We start from the raw sequence: 22490 nt of genomic DNA on the forward strand, positions 1-22490 counted from the left end.
GCGCCCCCCTCCCCGCGCTAAGGGGAGCCGGGCGGGCGGGCAGGTGCGGCGGGAGCCGCCGGAGCCGCCTCGCTCCCCTCGCCGCGCGGGATGAATAGCGGCGCCTGTGCCCGGGCTCTGCTCCCCCGGAGCGAGCTGGCTCCGCCGCCCGCGGCCGCGGGAGGAAATGGTGTCACGGGCGGGGGCGGGGGCGGGGGGGTTATTGACTGAGCCTCCCTTGCCCGCCCGCTCTCCGCGCTGCCTCTCGGGCCCGGCCCGGCCCGGCCCGGCGCTAGGGGAACCGCGGGGGGGGTCCAGCTCTGGCTCGCTCCCCGGGTCGCTGTGACCACCCAGCTGGCCCGGACCCTGCTGCCTGCCCCCGCTCCCCACTCAGCTCCCCCGGGGGAGGGCAAAGACCTGGCAGCTGGTCTCTTCCCTTCAGCTCCAGGCTGGGGGCGGGGGGAGACAGTGAACCCTCTGCTGAGGGGGCTGGAGCCGCTGGACACCTAGCCCCCACCCCACCCCAACTAGGGGCCCAATGCAAACACAGGCAGGGCCCAGTGGTTATGGGCATCAATACCTGCAATCCACCCGTGGAGAGGGGACGAGGCCCACAGTTCGGAGCCCTAGCCAAGCTCCCCTGCTGGATTTGCCCCCAGGTGGCTACATTAGCTGCCCCCGGGGGCGTACCAGGGCGGGTTAAACTGGCAAGTCAGCAGAGCCCCACCTGGGTGCAGCATGTTGAGAACCGGCTCCGGTTCCCTGACTCTGGGAGTGGCCTCAGGTCCCCTGCTGAAGTCAGACCCTCCAGCGCACAGACTGGTGCAGCCCCAGGAGAACTAGCCCATAGGATCCAGGGCCACAGCTGTGGGGAAGGGAACTGGTAGCAAGAGTCACTGTACTGGGGGGAGGGAAATCTTCCTAGGGCAAAGATTAGGGGGACATAGTGACACTGGCCAGTTCAGCAAAGCCCATAGCTGCCCTAAGGGCCCAAATTGGTGGACTAAGAACTACAGCTGACCCCACTCTCACCCCCCCGCCCCGAACAGCCATATTGGGTCAGACCAATTGTCCAGCCCCGTATCCTGTCTTCCAGCAGTGGCCAGTGCCCGATGCTTTCAAGGGAATGAACACAGGGCAATCTGAGCGATCCAGCCTCTGTCTTCCAGTCCCAGCAGTCAAAGGTTTAGGTACATCCAGAGCAGGAGGCTGCAAACTTGAATCCCCGACCACCTTGGCTAATAGCCATTGATGGGTCACACACCGCTCCCCCTCCCACAGAAAAGGGATGGTGCACACACAGGAGAGCCAGTAAGAGACTTGCCCATTTCCCGGCCTGTCAGAGGACATAGGGCAGGATTGCAAAAGTTTTGCCTCCATAGGTTCCACCCCACCCTCCCCATAGCCTCTTGCCCAGAAGATCACGTTCTTCTGCCCTGACCCACAACAGTATGTGACCAACAGAACCATGGAGTTAACAGTAAGTCATGGCTCTGCTTTCTCCCCCGGCTGCAGCAGCGCTGACTGGCTGGAATTCATATCCCAGCCCATGCTGCCTGCATATCCCTGCTGTCCTGTTCAGTCTCGCACAACACTTACTCTCCCCCTCACCTACCTGGAGCCTCAGCAGTGCCCAGAGCTGGTGGGGAGGGGGGGTGCTGACGGGAGGCGGCGGTTTGGCACTTGCAAACAGACTATGAGAAACATCTGCCTTGGTCGGGCTAGTGCGTGGGCCGCGCTCCCCGCTGGGAGGGCTCCTGCAGCTCAGCCTTGGGGCACACGCGGGGAATTCCATGGAAAGGTTTCAAGGGAGGTGGGGAATGAGTCAGGCAGTAAATCAGTCAATCGCTACAGCGGGGAGGGTAAGCTAGCCGCCCCAGCAGCCTTTCTGGACAGCCTAGGGCTGTGCACTAGAGGCTACTTAGCGGGAAGGGGAAAAGGGCTCATGCTAAGAGCCCCATCTAAGCTCCTTGGGGGGCAGCAGGCTCATCCCTCCTGCTTCACTCACCTTTTGCAGCTGGAGATTCGCACTCATTTTTAAGGAGGGGCGGTGTAGGGCGGAGATGGCCTCACGTAGGGCAGAACAGGGGTCACTGCAACGCCCCCCTCCCCACTGAGTTCCTGCTCTCAAGCTGAGCTCACTGAGCCTGAATCTCTCAACCCCAACTCGGAGTGCAGTCTCCCGCTTTAGGCCAAGTCGCTGAAGGCTTGTCCACACAGGAAACGAAACCAGAATAGCTAAGGGGGCTGCAGTTCACACCTCAAGTTACTTCAGTGCAAGGCAGCATGTGCGCACTGTTGTTTCAGAATCTGAATGCCCCATTGCACAGGAACATAGCAAATGCTAGATGGGATCCGAGCCACAGCCCTAGGGCACTGTGATTCTGAAATAAGCATCTATATACAGACTTGCATCAAAATAACTAACGGTGTGACTTACACTTGCTTTGGTTCCACTGACCATATAGACAAGCCCGGAGCTGCTCTCAGTTTCCCCCACCTGTAAAATGGGGGTATTAATTCCTCCCCAGCAAGATCATTACAGCACACTAATCAGTTGGTGTTTGTACAGCATTCCAAGCTGGGCATTGCTGTGCAGGTGCCACACTTTACTAATTATTCTATTTGATGCATTTATCCACCAGAGGGACCAGAGCAGCCCAGGACGACCAATGACAACGCTAAGGGGATTAGTTACAGATGAGACAGCCGCCTGCATTGCAAGAGACTCTTTCTGGAGTGCTACCCCACCACAGAGTTAACCATCAGGAGATTCCCCGCCTCCAAGCCGTGCTCCTTCCCCCACGCTGGGCTTACCTCTCCTCATCTACTGCCTACACACAATTCCGGGGGACCCTGCCTCTGCACGCTTGCACCAGCCCAGCAGTGAAACCTCTGTTATTGTCTTCATGACACACTGGAAAACACACAGACAGGAAACCCCCCTCCTCACACCTACTATCTACTGCTCTGTGTCAGAGGAAGCCAAGACAGAGCCAAATTGAATGTACTTGAATATAGGAACAGGGTGTTTGTCGGAGTATATATTACAATCATCATCCTTTGTACTTCTGCAGCACCTTCCATGAAACGCTCAAAGTGCTTTGCCTGCATTAACTCCTTAGCCATCACCAACCTGTCAATTATTAATCCCATGCTTGTACTGCTGTGTGACAAGTCAATTCGCCTCTATGCCTCAGTTTCCTCATTTGTAAAAACAGGGATAATTCTTTCCTGCCTTTGCAAAGTGCTTTGAGATCCAGGGCTGAAGAGCACTACAGAGGTGCTTAAGATTATGCTATCCCCATTTTACTGATGGGAAAACTGGGGCACAGGCTCGCCCCGCATGTGTGTGCCAGAGTTGAGGCTAGACCCTCCTGTGTCTTTATTCTCAGTCCTGTGCATTAGCGAGAAGTCTAGATAGTATATAGTCATATATGTGAATACAATTTTTTTTCCAAATTCAAATATGGAAACATACTGTATACACGTGCCTTTGTGCACACATTGCACATGTATGGATGCACATTCACACCCTTCCCACACAGACTGAGAACCTTTCCAGAAACAATAGCTATTTAAATATCTGACACCCATGCAAGGAGGCTGGAAAATGGATGCCGCAAAGACATGTTCTAAAGCTTTCCAAAAGCTGCAGCCGGGCCAAACGCCCTCCAGTCAAAGGTTCCCCAGCTCCAATCTCTGAACACTGTTCAGCCTCCGAGGTCTACTCCTCCCTCCTCCCACTCAAGATCATCTGGCAGAGTTGCCCCCACAGGATTTGATTCACCATGAGACACTGACAAAGATCAAGCAACAGATTGTACCGTGCCTACGACAGTGAGCTCCTGGTCAGTGACTGGGGGTCCTAGGCACTATGATAACACAATAGCAACACCCGCAGTGCCTACAGTGAGTAGATCTGAAATGAAGAGGGAGGTCCTGGAGCATCAAATCCAGCATAAACCCCAGGGGGCGGGGGTGCATCCGCTGTACCGGAGTTCCCCCTCATATCTGCCTCAGAGCTGGGGAAGAGACTGGTAGACCACTCTCCCCACTGCCCCAGCAGCAAACACCCAGCCTCCCTCTGCATTTCCAGAGGTTGAAGTGGGGAGCACGTGGAAGTGCAGCATCATGGCTCGGGGTGGTGGGTAAGGGAAGAGAAAGCCTGTCACCTCTAAATCACCATTTGAAGCATAAGCAGCCTGCATGACACGAGTACTCTGGGTCTTGGTCCAGTTCCAACATCACAATGAAAATTTACCACCACCCCCCGCCGCCCAGTGCTTTTAACAAAAACGAATGATGAAGAACGCAGGAATTTGCTGGACCATCAGCCAAGCAATGGTTCATCTCGCTCAGTATCCTGCTTCCAACCAGTGGCCACTATCAGCTACATCAGAAGAAGGTGCAAGGAACTCCCCATGTGGGCAGTTACGGAACAGCCTGCCCCAGGGGAAGTTTCTTGCTAACTCTGAGCAGCGGTTGGCTTACAGCTTGGAGCATGACGAGTTATATCCCTTCTATTTTCTTTCCTATCCAACGGCATGTCATCAGGCACGTTCTCATTACCCACACAAGTGTCCAATACACGTCAACTGGCCATGTTGACTCAACCCCCTTAGCTGGGGGCTGGGGTCCTCCCAGTCAGGGCTGAGACCCATTGGCGGAAGAGCAGGTTGGGGTGGAAAACTTTGCCTGAGCTGTGGATAAACAGGACTTTGGTCCCTAGGGCACCTCTTGCCGCATTCATGTACATGCAAACTCATTAAAAAGAGAAGAAAGGGAACAAACATTAAAATGATCTATATTTTTAAACTGTAAAGGCATGTAGGAGAGAGGGAAACAAGCAGCCCCATCAGATCACATAAAAAGTCAGCAGAATTCGCCGAGCCAGGGACCATGTGCCTCCGATGTTTATAAATTAATTATCTGAAAAACCCAGGTCACTCCTTATTGCCACAGTGCCTGTAATTTAGAAGTCTGGCATGCAGCCAATTCCAGAAGCTGCATTGATCCTGAATGACCGCAACAACTCCCCCGTATACCTTCCCGTCTCCTCCTCCCCTCCCGTCGCTCCCTCCCTCCCCCACCCCATCGCCTAGCCCCTCCTCTCCCACCCCGGAGGATCTGTTATTTACAATCCTGCACTCTGACAGTTGGGAAATCAGAGTGATTGACACCGCAACGCTGGTGGATAGAGGTTCCAGGCACGGAGACGGACTGAATTCAGAACACGGGATGCTGGGAGGAAGGCAGCAGCGTGTGGGAGGGGGAATGGGAAAGAAAAGCAATTAAAAAAAAGAGGGAGATTTCTAAATTATTAACATTTTCTAAATAATTAACGTTATTGGTGCCTCCGTGTGAGCCTGCAGCTAAACTGCGCTTTGTCCTGGCACTAATAATTTATAGCCCAACCAGAGGCCTGTGGTGTGGCGCTAATCCAGAACACATTGAAGTTTTGTCTTGTCAACGTTACACAAGAAAGCCTGTCTGTGCAGCGTCCCCCTCTCCTCCTGCCCACCCCGGAACCTCCGAATCGGACTCCCCCCACACTCCCAGAAATGCTGAGGAGACAGTTTAATCATAATTTTAAAAAATGTCAGGCTTTTTACTGCAATGAGCTGCTCTGGAGAGAGAAGTGCTGTGGCATCAGCTGCTCTGGTGCATGTGTTGTGCCTGGGGTGGGGGGTGTTTTCTATGTCTGGTGCCCAATTTGTGCCCAAGTGAGTTGGGCCTATGTGTTGGCCTGTTGTGAGTCTGTGTAATAAGCCTGTGTACATGCATGTAGGTGTGTGCTGCATATGAGCTTATGTATCATGCCAGCGCACATGCATATGTTGTATATGGGTTTGTGAGTTGTGCCTATGTGCACACTGTGTACCCATGTTGTGCCTGTGCATGTATTATGTCTGCTGTGTGTACTGTACCTATGTGTAGGTGCATGTTGTGTGTCCAACATGTGCATGTGGCATCTTTGTGTAAGCATATGTTGTCTATTGTGCTTGTGTGAATACCAAACATGCGCAACTTGTGTGTTGCACCTTTGTGTAAGCATATGTTGTGCCTCTGTATTGTCCTTGTGTATACTGTACTTGTGCATGTCATGCCTATGTGCAGTTGTGTATTGTGCCAGGGCACACTCACTGTGCATGCTGCTTCTGTCTACCAACTCGGGTTGTGTTTGTGTGTGTGTGTGTCCTGTGCCTATGCACCGGCTGTGCATGCACTGTGCTTGTGCGCATTGTGCCTCTGTGGAGATGTGTTGCGTGTCTCTACACAGCGCCTATGTGCGTGTTGTGGGTGTGCTGCGCTCACACGCATTGCGTGTCTGGGAAGGTGCCTGCTGTGCCTGTGATGCTGAACAAATCCTAACTCTACATTAAACAGGATCACCTTCCTGCCACCCAGAGAAGCAAATCAAATCAAATGGAGAGTGGAAGGGGAAGGCAGCCTCTTTATTAACCTAACAAGCAGCCCTGGGGATTTACTCCAGATTGGAGATTCTCCTTCAAGTCTTCACCAGATACGTTGCTGATGCTACTCTGCCTCTTACCTCTCCCGCCCACAACCCCTCTCTCTCTTTCTTTCTTTCTCTGGTTAATCCATGCCAGATACAGTTTGGCAGCTGAAGGCTTTACGTAGAGAGAGGTTCGGAGGAAGAGAGCTGGACATGGACTAAGAGATCTTGTGCCATGTAATTTCTATCTCCCAGTGACACCTTCACCTTCTGTGCTCAGATAGTTGTCAAATCTCTCTCGCCAACAATCCCTCCTGCTCCAAGGCAGCTCAGTAATCCACCCCCGCTCCCCCAGAGATTCACCCTGGGACACCCCCTCACTCACCTGCTCTTGCATCTGAAAAGGCAGAGGGCACGTGCACAATTAATGGCTTTGTTTTGGCTACAGCATGTCACACATGCACAAGGGAAGGGAAGGTGTACACACAGACTGACGCCTGTACAACACATGTGGGCTCTCTCACCAGGACCCAATTCCCCACTGGCTGCTTTGCTAACACACTAGCGCCCCTACAGGTGATGCTCGCGATACCTCAAACACCCTGTGACTGGCTCTGAGTGGGCTCCCCAGTATGAGGGACAAACACTTTTATTTTTATTATTGAATTAAAGCACAAACCAAAGGACTACAGCACAAACTCCCCCGAAGAAGCCGCAGTATCCCCAGGATAATGGAGCAGAAGTAGCAAGACACAAAAACCTGTTCAGAATTGGGGGTTGTTTTTAAGGGCTGGTTTGTTTCTTATTTTGCACTGATGTGGCTGCACTAGTGCAAATCCCTTGTGTAGACGAGCTGCACCAGTGTAAAAAAGGACTGGCACACGTGCAGCTTATCCGACTTTAAGTCTACGCCAGCACAAAACACTTCCTACGCTGGTGCAGCACCATCCTCACTCGGGTTTTCTCCATCCGTGCAAAAACACCCCAGTGTAGCCAAAGCCTAAACTACTCTGAATTAAACCAGAGTGAGGCGGAAGAATCTTGGCTTCCCCATAACACCCAACACAGCATTAGACAGCCCAACGTCCTGCCTTGTTGCTGGTGTTTTGTGGCTGCAAGGAAAGCGGTGCCTGGAAGCTGCCTACAGTATTCTTGTGGCAAAGCTCTGATGAGACTCTCACAACATGAGTATGCTGGGCACAGAAGAGGTTTCTCCCTTTCAGCGCCGAGGTTTACCAAGCCTCTGCCCACAGCAGATCTGGTTTCAGCTAGAGTGGGACCAATTCATCTCCAGAGCAATGAAGTTACACACCAGGGATGAATCTATCTGTCTATCCCCAGACACACATTTCCCACTGGCTTATGCATTCTCCTGCTGAACAGTTTTCATTGCACCCTGGGCTTATTTGCATGGTACTTTTCTCATTCCTAAAAACACGGTGAATTCAATCCTCATAAGGTGGCGGGTCATAAACACCAGCTACGGCCAGACACATGGCAGGCAGGTGCTGTATGAATTTCCCATGCACAGCACTGCCAATGCACTAAACTACATCCTGCAACACTTCATGCTACTCCAGCGCTCGATCCTCTCACAGAACTGCCACTGCACGTCAGTGACCACACCCCCTCATCTGTCCAAGCCCTAAGCCTCTGCTCAGCCAAGCCTCCCAACCATTCTGGATGAGGCCAAAGGGCAGGATGGGCTTGTGATGAGATGAGACTAGGCAGAGACCCACTAAATTCACTCCACTTCTGACCAAGTCACACTTGCACCAAGGATTCTGAATATTTGGGTTGAGAGTCTCCAAGAAAAGGAGAAAGGAGGAAAGGGAGAGGACCCTGCGCTACTGATAGATCGGCTGCAATCACAAGCTAATTGTCTAAGCTTCTCAGAAGCAAAGCTCACAGCAGATCCACTCCATTCTCACCACTAGGTGTTGTTACAGCCCATGACAGTTGCTAGATAAAGTATCAGAGATCACAGGGAACTAACGAAACAAGAGACTTAATTAAACACATTACAAATCCAGCCCATTCCTCCCCCCCGAAAGCCCGTACCACCGTGGCTGGGGACTGCCATGCTGTTGGCCAACTGGTAGAGGCGCTGCTGCTGCTGCTCCTCAAAGGTGCTGTGTTCGTTCAGGGCTGACATCATCCGTCTGTAGTGTTCTTCTGGGGTCATCTGAGTCACTGAGTCTTCGAGCACGGGCGTGTGGGAATTTTCTGAAGAGTAGAAGGTTTTAAAAAGAGAGAGAGAGAGAGAGATGGAAGAAATCACATCAGTGCAGGGAGACCAGAGAACTAGACAGAGAACGAAAGTCAAGTGATATCCTCCCTCAATACCACAAAACACATGCATATGAACCTGACACACAAAACCTCCAAACTTAACCCCTCCTCTGACACAAATGCATAAGCACCCAACTCCCCCAAACACATGCACACACACCCTCAACACACAAAATCTGCAGACCCAACACCCCCAACCATGTATCTATGCTCCCAACACCCCTTCCAAACACACGCATATACTCTTAACACAAAAAACTTCACACACACACACACACACACACACACACTTACTTACTTGTTGGAAGCCAAGAGTGTTACATTACAATCAAACAAAATTACAGGCAAACTCACTTTACCTAAGGGGGTAAAGGAGGACAGTTGCTGCCACAAACACACGATGAAAGATGTACTGAATTCTCATCCACTCCCCTTGCGGGATGCTAGTTCTCTTTTCAACTAACGCCTAAATAGACACCCACCCCTTTTTTTCAAGCCTGCCATTTGGAACATGCTTGGAGGAGGTGGCTACAGAGAGAGGCAAGGTGATCCCTCACTACGGAGATGCTCATTGCTCAACTGCTTCCTGTAGATGAGTTTGAGAACTGCAGTACAGGTAGCACGCCACCAGTTTTGCTAGGAGCAGCACTGACAACCCATCCGCCCAGCTATCGAAAGGGAAGTCACAGAAACAGTCTCTCTAGGTACTCGTACGGCCGAGCGCCCCACTCATTGCGGTTTTTATCTTCACAACACTCCTGTGAGGCAGGCATGAGGAACGGAGGCACAGGGCAGAGTGAGGGATTTGCCAATGGTCCGTCACACAGAGAATCTGTGTGAGCTGGGAACTGAACCCAAGTCTACTAAGCCTGAGTCCAGCGCCCTGCCCACAATTCTACCCCAAGAGAAAGCGAATGGTCATGTAGTTCAGGTGTCACACGGGGACTCAGAATCTGAGTTCCTTTGCCACAGTCTCCTTATATGGCCTCAGTCAAGTCATTTAATCTGACTTTATAGATCAGTTTTCACATTTGTAAAATGGAGGTGATAATTCTTGCCGACCTCCCAAGAGCACTGTGAAGGTAAATTAATTAAATGTCTGGGAGGTTACTGCAATGAAACAATAGTTATAAAAGAGATGAAGTTATCAGACCACCACCATCACCCCCGCTTGCCCCCGTCCCAACTGGCTCGGCTATTCCCAAGAGAGGAGCAGCGATTGTCACTTATTCAGAACACCGCAACTTTGACCTACACCTTACGACGATGGATGCTGTGAAGAGGCAGAGGACAACTCCACCGATTCCCTCGTTAGCTTGAGTAGCTGAACAAGAATCAGTTGATGTCTGAGTAACACACACATGATTCTTTTAACTGAACCCTGAAATCAGTTGGATGCCTAGCCCCCAGCAGGGCCACAAGGGAAAAAAAACCCATACAAACTACCCCAGCCCAGCCCTGATATAACTTATGGGGCCAACCCTCCTCCCATTGCTCACAGGTGCAGTACCAATGTCTCCAAGTAAGGTGGGCAAGTTCTGCTTCCCCCGCACTGAATCCACTGGGATTGCATGGATAGTGAAGGCAAAATTAGGTTCAGTGACTAACAGATTTACTGCATACATCCCTGCCTCCACATTCGCCAAGCCTTGCTGTCTCGTGTGGAGCTGAATCCCTTTCAGAAAGGCCCCACCTGCTCCCCGGGCAATAGGGACCCCACTATAGCAACCAGGGGAGATAAAATCCAGAGCAGCTTTTGTTTACTGTAAGCAGAACTCAGAGTAATTACCACACTCACGCCTTGGCAGGGGCTGCTCTAACACTATTTTATCTTGGATCATCCCCACAGGCAAAACCTTTTCATTACTCAGAGAGAAACTCCCAATAACAGCTTTAACGGGCAGAGGGAAGGGGGGGGAGGGCTCCTGCCCATTGCGTAGCTTCACTAGAATGCCAGCATGTTGACTGAATTAGAGAGCAATCTATTAATGGAACCATTGTGTGCACGCTCTGAGTTCTCGCTCCTTCGCTCCCCGTCTGAGCCCTTCAGGCCTTCCCGACAGTGCCGCCATGTTGGCCCCAAATCCAAGATGGCAGCAAAGGGACAAATTCCTGTCACTTGACACTAGTGTCACCTGGGGATGCTGGTGCTTTGACTCGCTCTCTGTCATGTGACTAGAGCTACGTATACACCTCTCGGACAACCAAGAGGTCCCCTGGTCTGGAGATCCCCTGAGAGGATGATCACTGAGGGGAGCAAGCGGCATTGGAAAGGCAGCATGGTACAATGGATAGGACACTGGACTAGGACTGAGGAGACCCGGGTCTAATCCCAGTTCTGCCATTTCCCTGCTGTGCAAGTTCAGGCATGTTGCTTCACCTCTCCTTCCCCGTCTACTTTTCGCCTGTCCTGTCCACTCAGAGCATAAGATCTTTGGGGCAGGGTCACTCTGCCCCATTTTTTTTTTTTTAAATCGAGCTCCTAGCACAGTGGGGCCCTGATCTCAACTGGGGATGTTACTGTCATAATCAATCCAAAAAAAAAAAAAAACCGTTGCACCTCCTCCAAAACCCCAAGAAGAGAATGAAGCCAAAAAGCTTATAATATCCTGGGTTTCGAACCTCCAACCACCACCCTCATTCACACGGCTCCTTTCCCTTGGAAGTATAAAGGCCAGAGAATGAGCACATGATTTCTGTCCAATTTTGCTGGGGTCAACGACAGAGCTCCACTCAATTTCTCACCCAGCCCAGCACTCTGCAACCAGGGCTACAAACTGCAACCACTAAACGACACCCTAGTGACATGTTTCTGTATCTCAAGGACCATGGGCTTCCTGTGAAATTCACAGGTTGAAAGCCCGAGTCGTGCTGCGCAGTGCTAGGAATTGGACCCCACCCCTTCAATGGGGTGCATCTGCCACCCAGCCGACTGACTCAAAAGAGGAGTGGTGGATAATTAGAGGCAACCGCGGCAACCGCTTGTGCAGCAGGTGGCCGGTGCTTTCAGGAAAGAGCAAAGGGATTGGAATTCCCCTCCAAATCACCTCCCCCGACTCTCCTAGCTGACAAGACCGCCCACAGCCTCCTGCCTTCCTGGCACCCCTCCTCCCCAGCAAGCTCAGAGAGGCATCAACTGTCTCAACCCCCCTCTGATGCTCTTAACTGGAGCTCTGAGGAAAAAACCACAAGACCCAGACCCCGATTTAGGAAAATCACTGAGGTTTTTTCACAGCCGTGTCATTAGGGGAAAAAAAAAAGGAGGGGGGGGGGAGATAATGATACTTAATTACCATAAACTCTATCCGATCAGCCCCAGAGCAGATTTCAGGTGCAAGGTGGGAGGGCAGGAGGGAGAAAAGCTGGATTTCCACACTTATAGTTGGAGATTTCACATGACTCAGCCAGTGATAATTCCAGCTCCGCGGCAGCTTTGCTGTCTGCTTTTGTCATTACCAGGGGGTAATGCGGGAGACTGATCTTGTCAAATCTCCTCCAGCCGCCAGGTGTGAAAAGGACTCCAGTGTCGAAGCTCAGAAGCAAGGGCCTAGACAGACATCTGCTTGTCTCTCTGCTCTCTCCTGGCCGGCCCCCCTAACAAGGGCTCCGGGTATGCGCACGTGAGTGCGGCTCTCTCACCATCATTCTCTCACTCTGTCAACACAGTGACAGCGTCACAACCTTTTGTGCCCTCCAGAACGTCAGCTACAAGGGAACCAGACCTTCAGAGCGGGCAGGCTCTCCGTAGCGCTGTGACGCAGACTACGATGCCACTGCTCCCACTGCTGACGGCCTCCCCCCAACGGGGACACACTGGGGCTTCACAATTCAAGGTGGGAAAATGGAACCCTTTGCTTGAGACTCATGCCCGGAGCAAGGCATCGCATAATTCCCCTCCAATAGGGCTTACCGCAGCTAGATCCTCTCCTTTAACACCCACTAGCTAAGAGGTAGCTGGGAACAGCTACCAGCCCCCACGAAGCCAGGCTCCCTTCCCGGTTCCTCTAATCAAACAGAGAGGGCAGCCTGCAGCATTGCAATGTTCTGTCCTTTGCCCTGTGAGCTCAGCTATGGCCAAAGACGCAGAGCCAGAGCTGTGTTAGGATCGTGGCCACCTGGGTTTTCTCGTCCCAGCCAACAGAGCACCTGCTCCTGTGCCCACTGCAGCCCAGCAGGGAGGTTTGCTACAAACTTCAGTGGGAGCAGGAGCAGGGCCAGACTATTGTTCTTCAATAGCTTTTTAAGTGGAGAGAGGTCTGGACCAAACACATGGATTTGGAGACCCCCCCGTTTTTGGAGAGTCTCGATCTGAACTGTCCAGCTCTGGCCCACGGCCAGGGCCAGGTCTGTTTTTGTATAGACTAAAGAGCCGAAGTAGTGCTGTTGGTTTGTAGGGTTGTTGTTGGGTTGGTTTTTTTTAAGTGATTCACAGAAGGAAAGAAGAGAATGGCAGCGCCACGAGGTCATCCAGCCAAGACAAGTTCGCTTCCTACCGTGTATTTTCCAGCAGTTAGTCCCAGCCTACTTTTAAATCTCCTCAACTGAGGAGGCTTCTAACAGATTTATTTTTCAGCAGCTCAAATAGAAAAAATAAAACCTCTCTCCCTGATTTTTCTTCTCTCGCTCTCTTTGCAATAACGCAGTTTTATTCTCTGTCTCCAGGGATCAGAGGAGCACATCTCCAGACCACGCTGTTGCTGCGGGAGTGAACATTTTACTGGGGAATTGTCTCCCAGGGAGAAAGCTTCCTCCATGACCTGCCAGCACAGCCCTTGCTCTGAGCCTCTGATACGCTCACATTTCCATATTAGACACGAGAACGTTCTGCTCTGTTTGACAGCAGCGCTGGCGCGGCCCCGTTTCCACCGAGATAGGGCTCTCTTTTGATCTCTGGTGTGTGCATCGGGGAGGGGGAAGGGAAGGTTACCGCTTCAGTGCTGGAAGGGTTTCCAGCCCTACAGGTGTTTTTTCACTCAGTCAGAGAAAAGGAGTGATTTCCTCAGCTGCCTCTGTTCTCCTTGCTTTGTGAGATGCAGGCACAGCGTCTCAAGATGTGCCATAGGAGCAGGGTCACTTTTCCCGGTCAAAAGGCCATTTTGGAGACAATGCTGCCATGCCCGCAGTGACAGCTGCATCTAGGGCCGGCATGTGATAGAATGGGATAGGCTCTTCCCATGGGGTTGTAGACAGGGCCGAGGCAGAGTACACAAAGCTGGGGAGCAGCTGCCAAAGGCCACTTTACCCGAGCAAAAGACCCTGGAAGATTAGCTGAAGCAGCAGAAGGTACAGATCTCCTCTCGCTCACCTGGCTCCTAAGGCAGCCGTGCCTGGGGCAGGTCGAAGCACTGCAAGGTGCCACGCTGCGAGGGGATTAGGGGAGGGACGGGGAAATTCAGGCCAGGGTTTTGCCTCCCTCACTGGTGCCACTGCCCACAACTGTGAACTGGCAGACCCGACTCCCATCTAGCTTCGCTGCTGAAAGCAGCAAGCGTCCCACTGTTGGAAAGGGAGATTGGGGCAATCCAGGAGCTGCTGACTCTGCACAGGGTGTGCCCTTGCATTGCTCTTGCACAAGCCCTGCTGGGTGCCTTTCCAGCACTGTTTAGCTAATGAAGTGATGTATCAGTGGATTTGCAGGTGGGCTCTTTCCACTCATCTCCCACCTGCACATGCATGTATGAGTCCTAACTGCACAAACTCCCTCTCCTACCAAACACCCCAAGACAGGTTCTAGGTCACCATGTCTCAATAACCCAACACAGGTAGGTGCCCACTTTCTAATACTCCTAGAAAGTCACATGTTTGCCAGGGTTGCTTAGCAGCTTGTCAATCACCCTGGAGGGAGCCAATCCCATCTGACGGGGGGAAGCGCAGGGGAATCCTGCAACAAGGAGGTATGGATGTGGCTGTCCTGACACAGTTAAAGGGTGGTTCCCTTCTGCAGCGCAGACAGCACCCTCGGTGTGTTTTAATCCCACTGTCAAATTATGGTAAAGTCTTGGTTACGGCTGAATTTGCAATGCAGGCAGGCAGAGCTAAAATGCTGAGCCGGTGTTTCAATATCTATCTTAGGCACTTATCTGGCCTCCATCAGAATAGTATCTGAGCACCTGGATTGGAGCAGGGATTCGAACCCAGGTCTCCCAAGTCTTAAGGTAGTGCCCTAACCACTGGGCAATGGTTCCTCTCACTCTTTCCTGTACACACGTGGAAGATGTGCTTCCCTACATGGTCCCCATCCACACTGAGAAACTCGTTGAACGCTTCCCGCAAGTTGCCTTTCCATATAAAGAACTGCTGGTGCTACCTTAGGAACGTTATGTGGCTGAGAATGCGACAGGAAGCGTCCACAAGAAAATGTCCCAATTAACAAGAGGCCCACATTATTCAAAAGAAGCATGAGAATGCCTTCTCTAGCCTCTCCAAGCAACTCACTGCCACAAGATATTGTTCCGTGTCTGTACAGCGCCGAGCACAATGGGGTCCTGGTCCATGACTAGGGCTCCTAGGCGGTACCACAATACATTATAAATAATAACAATATCCTTGAGGTCAGAGCTCAGCAGAATTCAAAGAATGAGACTTTGCAGAGATAATAAGAACATTCACTGTTGCAGGAGATAGGTTAAGTTCTAAAAGGACATAAACTGGAATGCCTCAAAGCACAAGCCGCTAACATTGAAGTTAAACACCCGTGGCTGGCCCAGGTCATGGGGCTTGAGCTCTGTAATTGGGGGGTAGGCGTTCTGGCTTGGGCTGGGACCCCACAAACAGGGAGGTCCCAGAGCTCGGGCCCCAACCCAAGCCCAAACATCTACAAAGCAATTTTTAACCCCAAGCCTGAACCCCGTACGCCTGAGTTAGCTGACCTGAGACAGCTGCAGCTGTGCTGTGGGTCTTTTATTCCAGTGTAAACATACCCTAAGTGACAGAGATTGGGAAGAACCATCCCCTGTGGGTAGGACAGTCCATCCGTGGTTATTATGGGGACTGTAAACCTTTCTGTGAAACAGCTGGTACTAGTCCTTGCTGAACACAAAATACCAGACTAGATGGACCATTGGCCTGGTCCATTCTGGTAACTTGGATGTTCCAGGTTCCCCTAGTCTATAGTTCCTCTAATTTACACACAGCAAAACCAACACCATTGACACTGATCAGGGGAACCTAGCTATTTAGTGGCAGCTAGCGCAGAGCTGATCCCCGTGTGTCAAAGGCCTTGTACAGTACCTGGGGGAGAAGAGCTGCCACTAAACAATCTCAAGATATGTGTACCAGAAGAGGGAGAACTTCGGCGGTTTCAAAGAGATCCATCTAGTTTAGAAAGTCTGTGTCAGTTTCAGGTTAGCCTAGCTTAAAAGTCAGGGAAGGCTTTCAGGGAAAGGAAAGCGTGGGGGGCAGAAAATGAAAGTGGAGTGGAGCTGTCACCCTTTAGGACTTCTGGGGAAACCCTGACGGAATGAGTCAGAGGGAAACCCCGATTAAATGATTCTGGTTGAGAAAGCAGGATTTAGAAAGAAGCAAAGGTGGGTAAGTGGACCAGGGGGTGGATATGCAAAAATAAGGGTTGGCTCGAAGTGTGTGTGTGGGGGGGAGAGGGTAACTTTGGCCCATCTCTGATAGGACTGGATTGTTTATACTGCAACCAACAAAGTCAAGTAATACTGACAATGACTCCCATTTGTATAGAATGGGACCCTTTTTGGGGGGTAGGGAATCAGAGTCATAGATCCAGAAACAATAGCCTGGTCTTGAACAGCCTGATTAAAGCTTAGCTGCTTCTCAGCAAGACAGATTAAATTGCTACCACCGTGATCCATGCAATGGATAAGAAAGGGTAGAGGAGAGAGAGTCAGCAGAAGCCTGAAGGTGGGCAGAGTGTGCTAACTCCTTTAAGGAAGCCGTGGCAAACTGTGGCATGGTATTGCATAGCCGGACACTGGAAATCGAAAGCTCCTGTGTAATAAATGCATTTCAGCACCCACAGAGGATTCCTCCTGGAATAGAGAGGAACTTCTGATGGTAACTCGGGGGGGTGGGTGGGGGAACAAGAGGAGGACAGGAAGTGGGCAGGTGAACAAGTGAAAGGAAATAATTTAGGCCTAGTGGATGGTCCTGGCTGGGGTACCCATTACACCAGGTATCGTTAGCACCTAACAGGAATTCCTGCTCGACCATTCATGCATTCCTCACGGGAACAATTTGGAGATAAGAAGCAGGAAGGGGGTACATAAAAGAAAATGATTACAAATGAGCGTGTGTTACGAGGTAATGTTAGCAGCGACTGTACCAGGCACTAGTCGCCCCAATTAGCAGCCAACAAGGATCGCTTTTGGAATACTAATGCCCTTCTAATCATAATTTTGGGGTAGGAGGCCGGGAGGGGATGACATAAAAGAATATTATTTAGAACCAGAGTGTCATCCTCGGCGCTGCACCAGGCACTGCTAGAAGACGCAATACGAGGTATTATTTTAGGAAGCCAGGAACGTTCCGCAGTAAAACGCTGCATGCGGAAGTCCCCTTGGAGACCATCTGGTCTGGTTAACATGGGGGTGTATTCAGTCCCCCTCGTTCCTTTTTAAGAAGCTGAGCGGCTGGACTCCAACCCCATGAAACAAGACCCGGCTTGCAGGCAGCCAGCCTGATGCTTTTTTTTTTAAATGGCTAGAAGAGCGCAGGTTAAGCAATAATGATTGAGGTGGACATTACTGACAGCTAATTAGTCTGACCTTAACAACAAAGCCTCTAAGTGAACAGCCTGCAAAACCTCATTTACGCAACCCCAAGACGAACTCATTAACTGCAGGCTCCATTACCCAGTCCACTTTGCCAGTCGTAAAAAAAAGTTCTAAAATCATGTTTATGGCAGGGAGGCATAAAAACAAATCAGGAGATTTAAATAAAAACCCTAAAATTAAAAACAAAACATTCCCCTCCCCCCCACCAACGCTACAGATTCCATCTATAGAGGAATAACTTCATCAACGAAGGAGTATCTAGCTGGACTTTTACTATACTCACAATTAGACACACACAAAAAAGCAGATGCCAACATGATAATGCAGTGCATGTCCTGTATTAAATACCCAAACCAAGGCACTCTGCTGAAAAATACCCCCCACCCCAACCCACGAGCTCCTGGCTTGGTTTTTAAACCGTAAAATAATCAGTCTAATTAAGGGAGATAATTACACACACACACACACACACACACACACACACAGATCTTCCCTCCACTTAGCTGAAGAGAACACTGTGCATTGGTAGCCTTCCTCGCACATCCCCAGCACTGATACTGAAAGCTCCTACTCAGCATCTCCCATCCCTCCCTCGTTAATTTCAATTAAGTTAGGTTCTTAAGAAAAGACAATGGGGCGGGGAGAAGGGAGAGAGACGCAGCACTTACCCTTTGGGGACTCGCTTCGGGTTTTCTTGCTTTCTAAAGGACACTCACTGCTGCTGTTGGGAGAACATACTCTTCTCCTGCCTAAAATTTCATCTAGAAGAGGGAGAGAGAGACACACACAGAAATGAGAGACCTGAGTATCAGATAACGCTCCACTTCTTTCCCTTTCACAGAATCAACCAGAGACTTATTTCGCATTTTGCTGCCCAAACATAGAGAGTCAGGCTACTGGGGGGGGTGAGGGGGGAGGAGAGAGAGAGAGAGAGAAAGAAAGAAAAAAATCATCATCTTGAAAGTCCAGATCTGCTTTCCTAATCATGCCGTCCAAAGGGATGTAATGACTGTTCAAACAGTGATCAATGCAACGATTTTAAGCCGTAAATTCTGAATCTAGTTTATTTCCTTACTGAGTTTCATCATTTGTTCGGCTGCCTTTTGTCCCTCTTGTGTTTCCACTCCTTTCATGCCCTGATGCAAAACAACTGGGGGGAGGAAAAAGGGGGTGGGCGAAGAAGAAAAACCATTCCCTCTGACTCTTCCTACCACAGTATCTCTCCCTCTCGCTCTCTCCTCCTAAAACCCTCAAGATCCTTAGCAATCTTCTCCCTCTAGACTGTACGGAAACGCTCGAGCCTTTTGCATTAGTGCAGCCCTTGCGAGCCAAGGCAAAATATCTAATATACAATTACAGCGTCCCCTGAACAGATTTAAAATCAATATCCTCCCATCATAATGCTGGGGAAACTGAAAGCATGAAGTTGCATATGAGCAGGAAGGAAGAGACAGTTTGTCACCGGGAGCATCAAATTCTCATTTATCAAGGGCTTGTTAAAGATGCAGCATCTCAGAAAACCTTGAAAACAAGTACCATATTTGAGAGAGTATATGTTGCGCCTGTCTATGAGTCAACGTGAGCAAAGCACAGACGCTTTGCATGCCACCTTTCTTATGGTTAAGAAATGTTACAGTTCAGATCACCACTGTTTAACACATCAAAACATTATTTCCATTCCACATGGCATCTCAAGCCAAAGCAGGGTCCTTAGCGCGAATAGTCACCCCGCATTAATTCAAGTTCAGCTAGCTAAATCTAGTTGACTGAGCTGGCATTCTGTTTATCGGGAGACACAGTGGAAGGAGTTGTAGCTGACAAGAGTCCAAGTGGTGCAGAGAACAGACAGTTAACATGTGGAGGGCAGAACCAGCTAGGAAATGCCTTTATCCAATGAGTGAGGTTAGAACTCTGCAAAGTTACAAGTGGCATTTCAAGGTTTTAAAGAGCACAAGCTGCCTCTGATCTTATCTCACCGTGACCCTGTCACCCAGGCTGTTAACACAACCAGTGCTTGGAAGCATGGCAAAGGTCTGCAGCCATCCATAACCGAAAAACAAAGTAAATAGAATGAAATGGTGGCAATCTGAAGAAAGGATGGACTCAAAGAGAGTGACAGACCTTAAATCTTCAAGGCACTCCAAGTTCAAGCTTTAACTCAGCCTTCGGGGGGGGACTGTCATGTGCATTTTGCAGAGGTGGAAACAAAGGCCTGCCACACACACTGTCAACTAGCAGAGTCAACTCAGAAGGAACTAAGGAGTACCTGGCCCGGCATCCTGTACTCAGGTCACAAGACAGTGCCTCTCTCCTCTTCCCACTCCCCAACTATCTGGAACTCCTCATTCTGGGTGTTAACTTTCCTGGTCATTATACTCTTGTGCGTGCTGCAAACCCTTGGAGCTGGAGGCCAAGAGCCTCGAACCTTCTCTCATCCAGCATTTGCAGTTTCAAAACAACAAAATCCCAATACTCAGCTCACCCTCCCAGGAGGGAAGACTCACATGAAGGCCTGATTTCATGCATTTGGGGAGGAGACGGTGCTTATGAGTCAAATGAGGAATTGGCGACATGCTTACAGGTACTGGTGGGTTAGGGCAGTGGCTCTATGCAGCAGTAGTCAGCGTCCATGACTTCGCAGCTCTGCCAAAGCACCTCAGTCATGATCAAGAGTCCCTCCTCTGCCCTGCTACTTGAACCGCACAAACATACGCACAGCTCTGTCAACACGCGTTCGTGCTGACCTGCCTCGCGTCACTCCTGACCGGCAGCGCCCCTGGTACCTGAAAAACACTGACTGCTGCACAAACATCAACGAGTGACTGGCCCTTTGCCCTGCTCCACCACCTAATCTCCTAAGCACTATGTTCACAAACGCAGTGGTGGGTCAAACACACATATGTGATTAGGGTCATGCTCTGGGTAGAGCTCACTATTTTCCATCTGTGACCAAATCAGGATTTGAACCCAGCTCTCCAGACATGCTATGTTAGCATATTAGCACCAGCGAGACCTGCAGCCCCTGTCCCAGTATCTCACATCCACACGCAGTCCTGAGGCTCCAAAAACCTCTAAATAATGTTATTTTGTTGTCAAATCAGCATGTTCCATTTTGAAACCTAAAGGATGGAAAAAAGCTAGGGGGGAGGAGAGAAAAGATGACAAGACTCTTGCTACACTTCCAGCGTGGGAGTTCTTTCCATTATATTAAATCTCTTCTCTGCTAAACGATGAGCCAACTTTGCAGTTAGTATTTTGGGTTTTGTTTTTTTTTTATTTAAAACATGTCTTACTGCATCACATTAGCCAATGAGAATGAAAGATGGAATTGTGGTTAAGGCACGTGCCTGGGGGCACATACAGTGAGAGTCCCCTGGGTTCTATTCCCAACTCTGCCACAGACTATTTGACCATGAGCAAGTCACTTGGCCTCTCTGGGTCTCCTTATTACTTCTGTATTTGCATGACAGCAATGCCTAGAAGCCTCCGCTGACATCAGGATCTCACCGGGCCAAGCCGTGTACGTGTGGATAATGAAAGCGAGTCCCTGCCCCAAAGCGCCTGCAGTCTGAGCTCTCTCAATGGGGATGAGAAAGGAATGGTCACTGCCAGCGAACAGAGATGTACAGAGCCACAGAGCTACCTGCCCACAGTTACACAGGGAGTGTGCAGCAGAGCTAGAAATTTAACGCAGGTCTCGGAAATCCCAGGCCACTGGCAGTATCTTTACCACAAGACCATCCTTGCTCTTAGCTTCCTTATCTATACACTGGGGTAGAAGCCCCCCTCACAGAGTAGCTGAACGGTTTCATTCATTACTGTTGTGAAGCCCACTGAGACCCTTGGGTAGAAGGTGCTATGTAATGCAAAGATCCATATTATAGCACAGGAGAATTGGTCCTCTCCCCTCTATAGCTAACCTGTGTACCTAGCCTGGACACACCAGTCCCATCCGGGGACTACGTGCCTGGTTCCCGCACCTGCCGCCCATCCATCCATTCCAATACACCATTCCACACCCGGGGTGGCCTATCAAAATCCGCTTTTTGGATGCGCACTTGAGGGAAGAAGAAAAAAAAAACAGATCCTGAATTCCAACTTTGAACAAGTTTCCCCCTGGCTTGGTGGCCACAGCAGCAGAGTGAGAACAGAGCCCAGGAGTCTTGGCACACTGGGGGGCTCAGTGAGAGCGGAAACACAACCAAGTGTCTGGGAGTTACAAACACCTTGTGCATCCCATGTTGCTGAATGAGGGGGGTCCTGGGTGGGTCCCAGTATGGAAAAGACTGAGGACCACATAACAATGGAGCAGTATCCTTTCCTGGTAAAGGTGCTCACTTGCTTCAAATGGCAGGCATAGGATGGGTCTATGCATCCCCTCAATCGCACCTACACAGCTCGGGAACCCCAGCCATTCAAACCCCGCAATTATTTCAGGGATATTTCCAATTTTTCCAACCCAGAGGGCCAGCACCACCTGCACTACTTCCCTAGCAAACCTCCATGACCACTGCACCAATCATGGATTTGCCTACCCTGAACTGATTGTCAATAGATCTGTAACAATCCAAGCTTGCCAGCTTCTGCAGAGTGATGCAACACACTTCTGGACTGTCATGGCATCTTCTCTCTGAGTGATCTGGGTCACAACCAGGGTCAGCCAGAGTCAGGAACCAGGAGCCAAGCTGAGGGTCAGGGCACAAGCAGGGCTGGAGCAAGGCTGGCACAGGCGTGATCGCAGCTGTAGGCATACGGGTTGAGCAGCCAGCAACCTGCTGCTGAACTTCAAAGCAGGTCTGCTGGCTGCCTTGTGCCCAGCAGGTCCCTGCTGCAATCCAGCTGAGCTCACTCATCTGCCTGCAGGCTGGGCTGGCTAGCCCTCAGGCTCAGCTGCAGGAGCTCTCTCCTGCCAACCTGGCCACTCAGGGGCCCTGGCGAGCTCCAGTGCCATGGCAGTTTTCCTCCTGAGAACGTTCTGGGCCCACAGCTGGCCCTCTTGCATTCCCATCACCATGTAG

The 22490-nt window shown here is 50.7% G+C and overlaps 1 protein-coding gene across 10 annotated transcripts in view; it reads right to left on the bottom strand.

The window, feature by feature from the left end:
* Positions 1-22490, bottom strand: part of SAMD11 (sterile alpha motif domain containing 11) — a 178842-nt gene that overhangs the window by 32276 nt on the left and 124076 nt on the right. For 9 of the 10 annotated variants that reach the window (XM_044996670.1, XM_044996661.1, XM_044996660.1 and 6 more), the window contains 2 exons: positions 18141-18233; positions 8501-8665 (listed from right to left, as the gene is read on the bottom strand). In XM_044996670.1, the coding sequence (XP_044852605.1) occupies positions 8501-8665; positions 18141-18233 (258 nt within the window). The remainder of the gene's footprint in view (positions 1-8500; positions 8666-18140; positions 18234-22490) is intronic. The other variant, XM_044996662.1, reaches the window with a different exon arrangement.

This window comes from Mauremys mutica, chromosome 21, assembly GCF_020497125.1.
Source record: "Mauremys mutica isolate MM-2020 ecotype Southern chromosome 21, ASM2049712v1, whole genome shotgun sequence".
In the NCBI taxonomy this organism is placed as follows: domain Eukaryota; kingdom Metazoa; phylum Chordata; order Testudines; family Geoemydidae; genus Mauremys; species Mauremys mutica.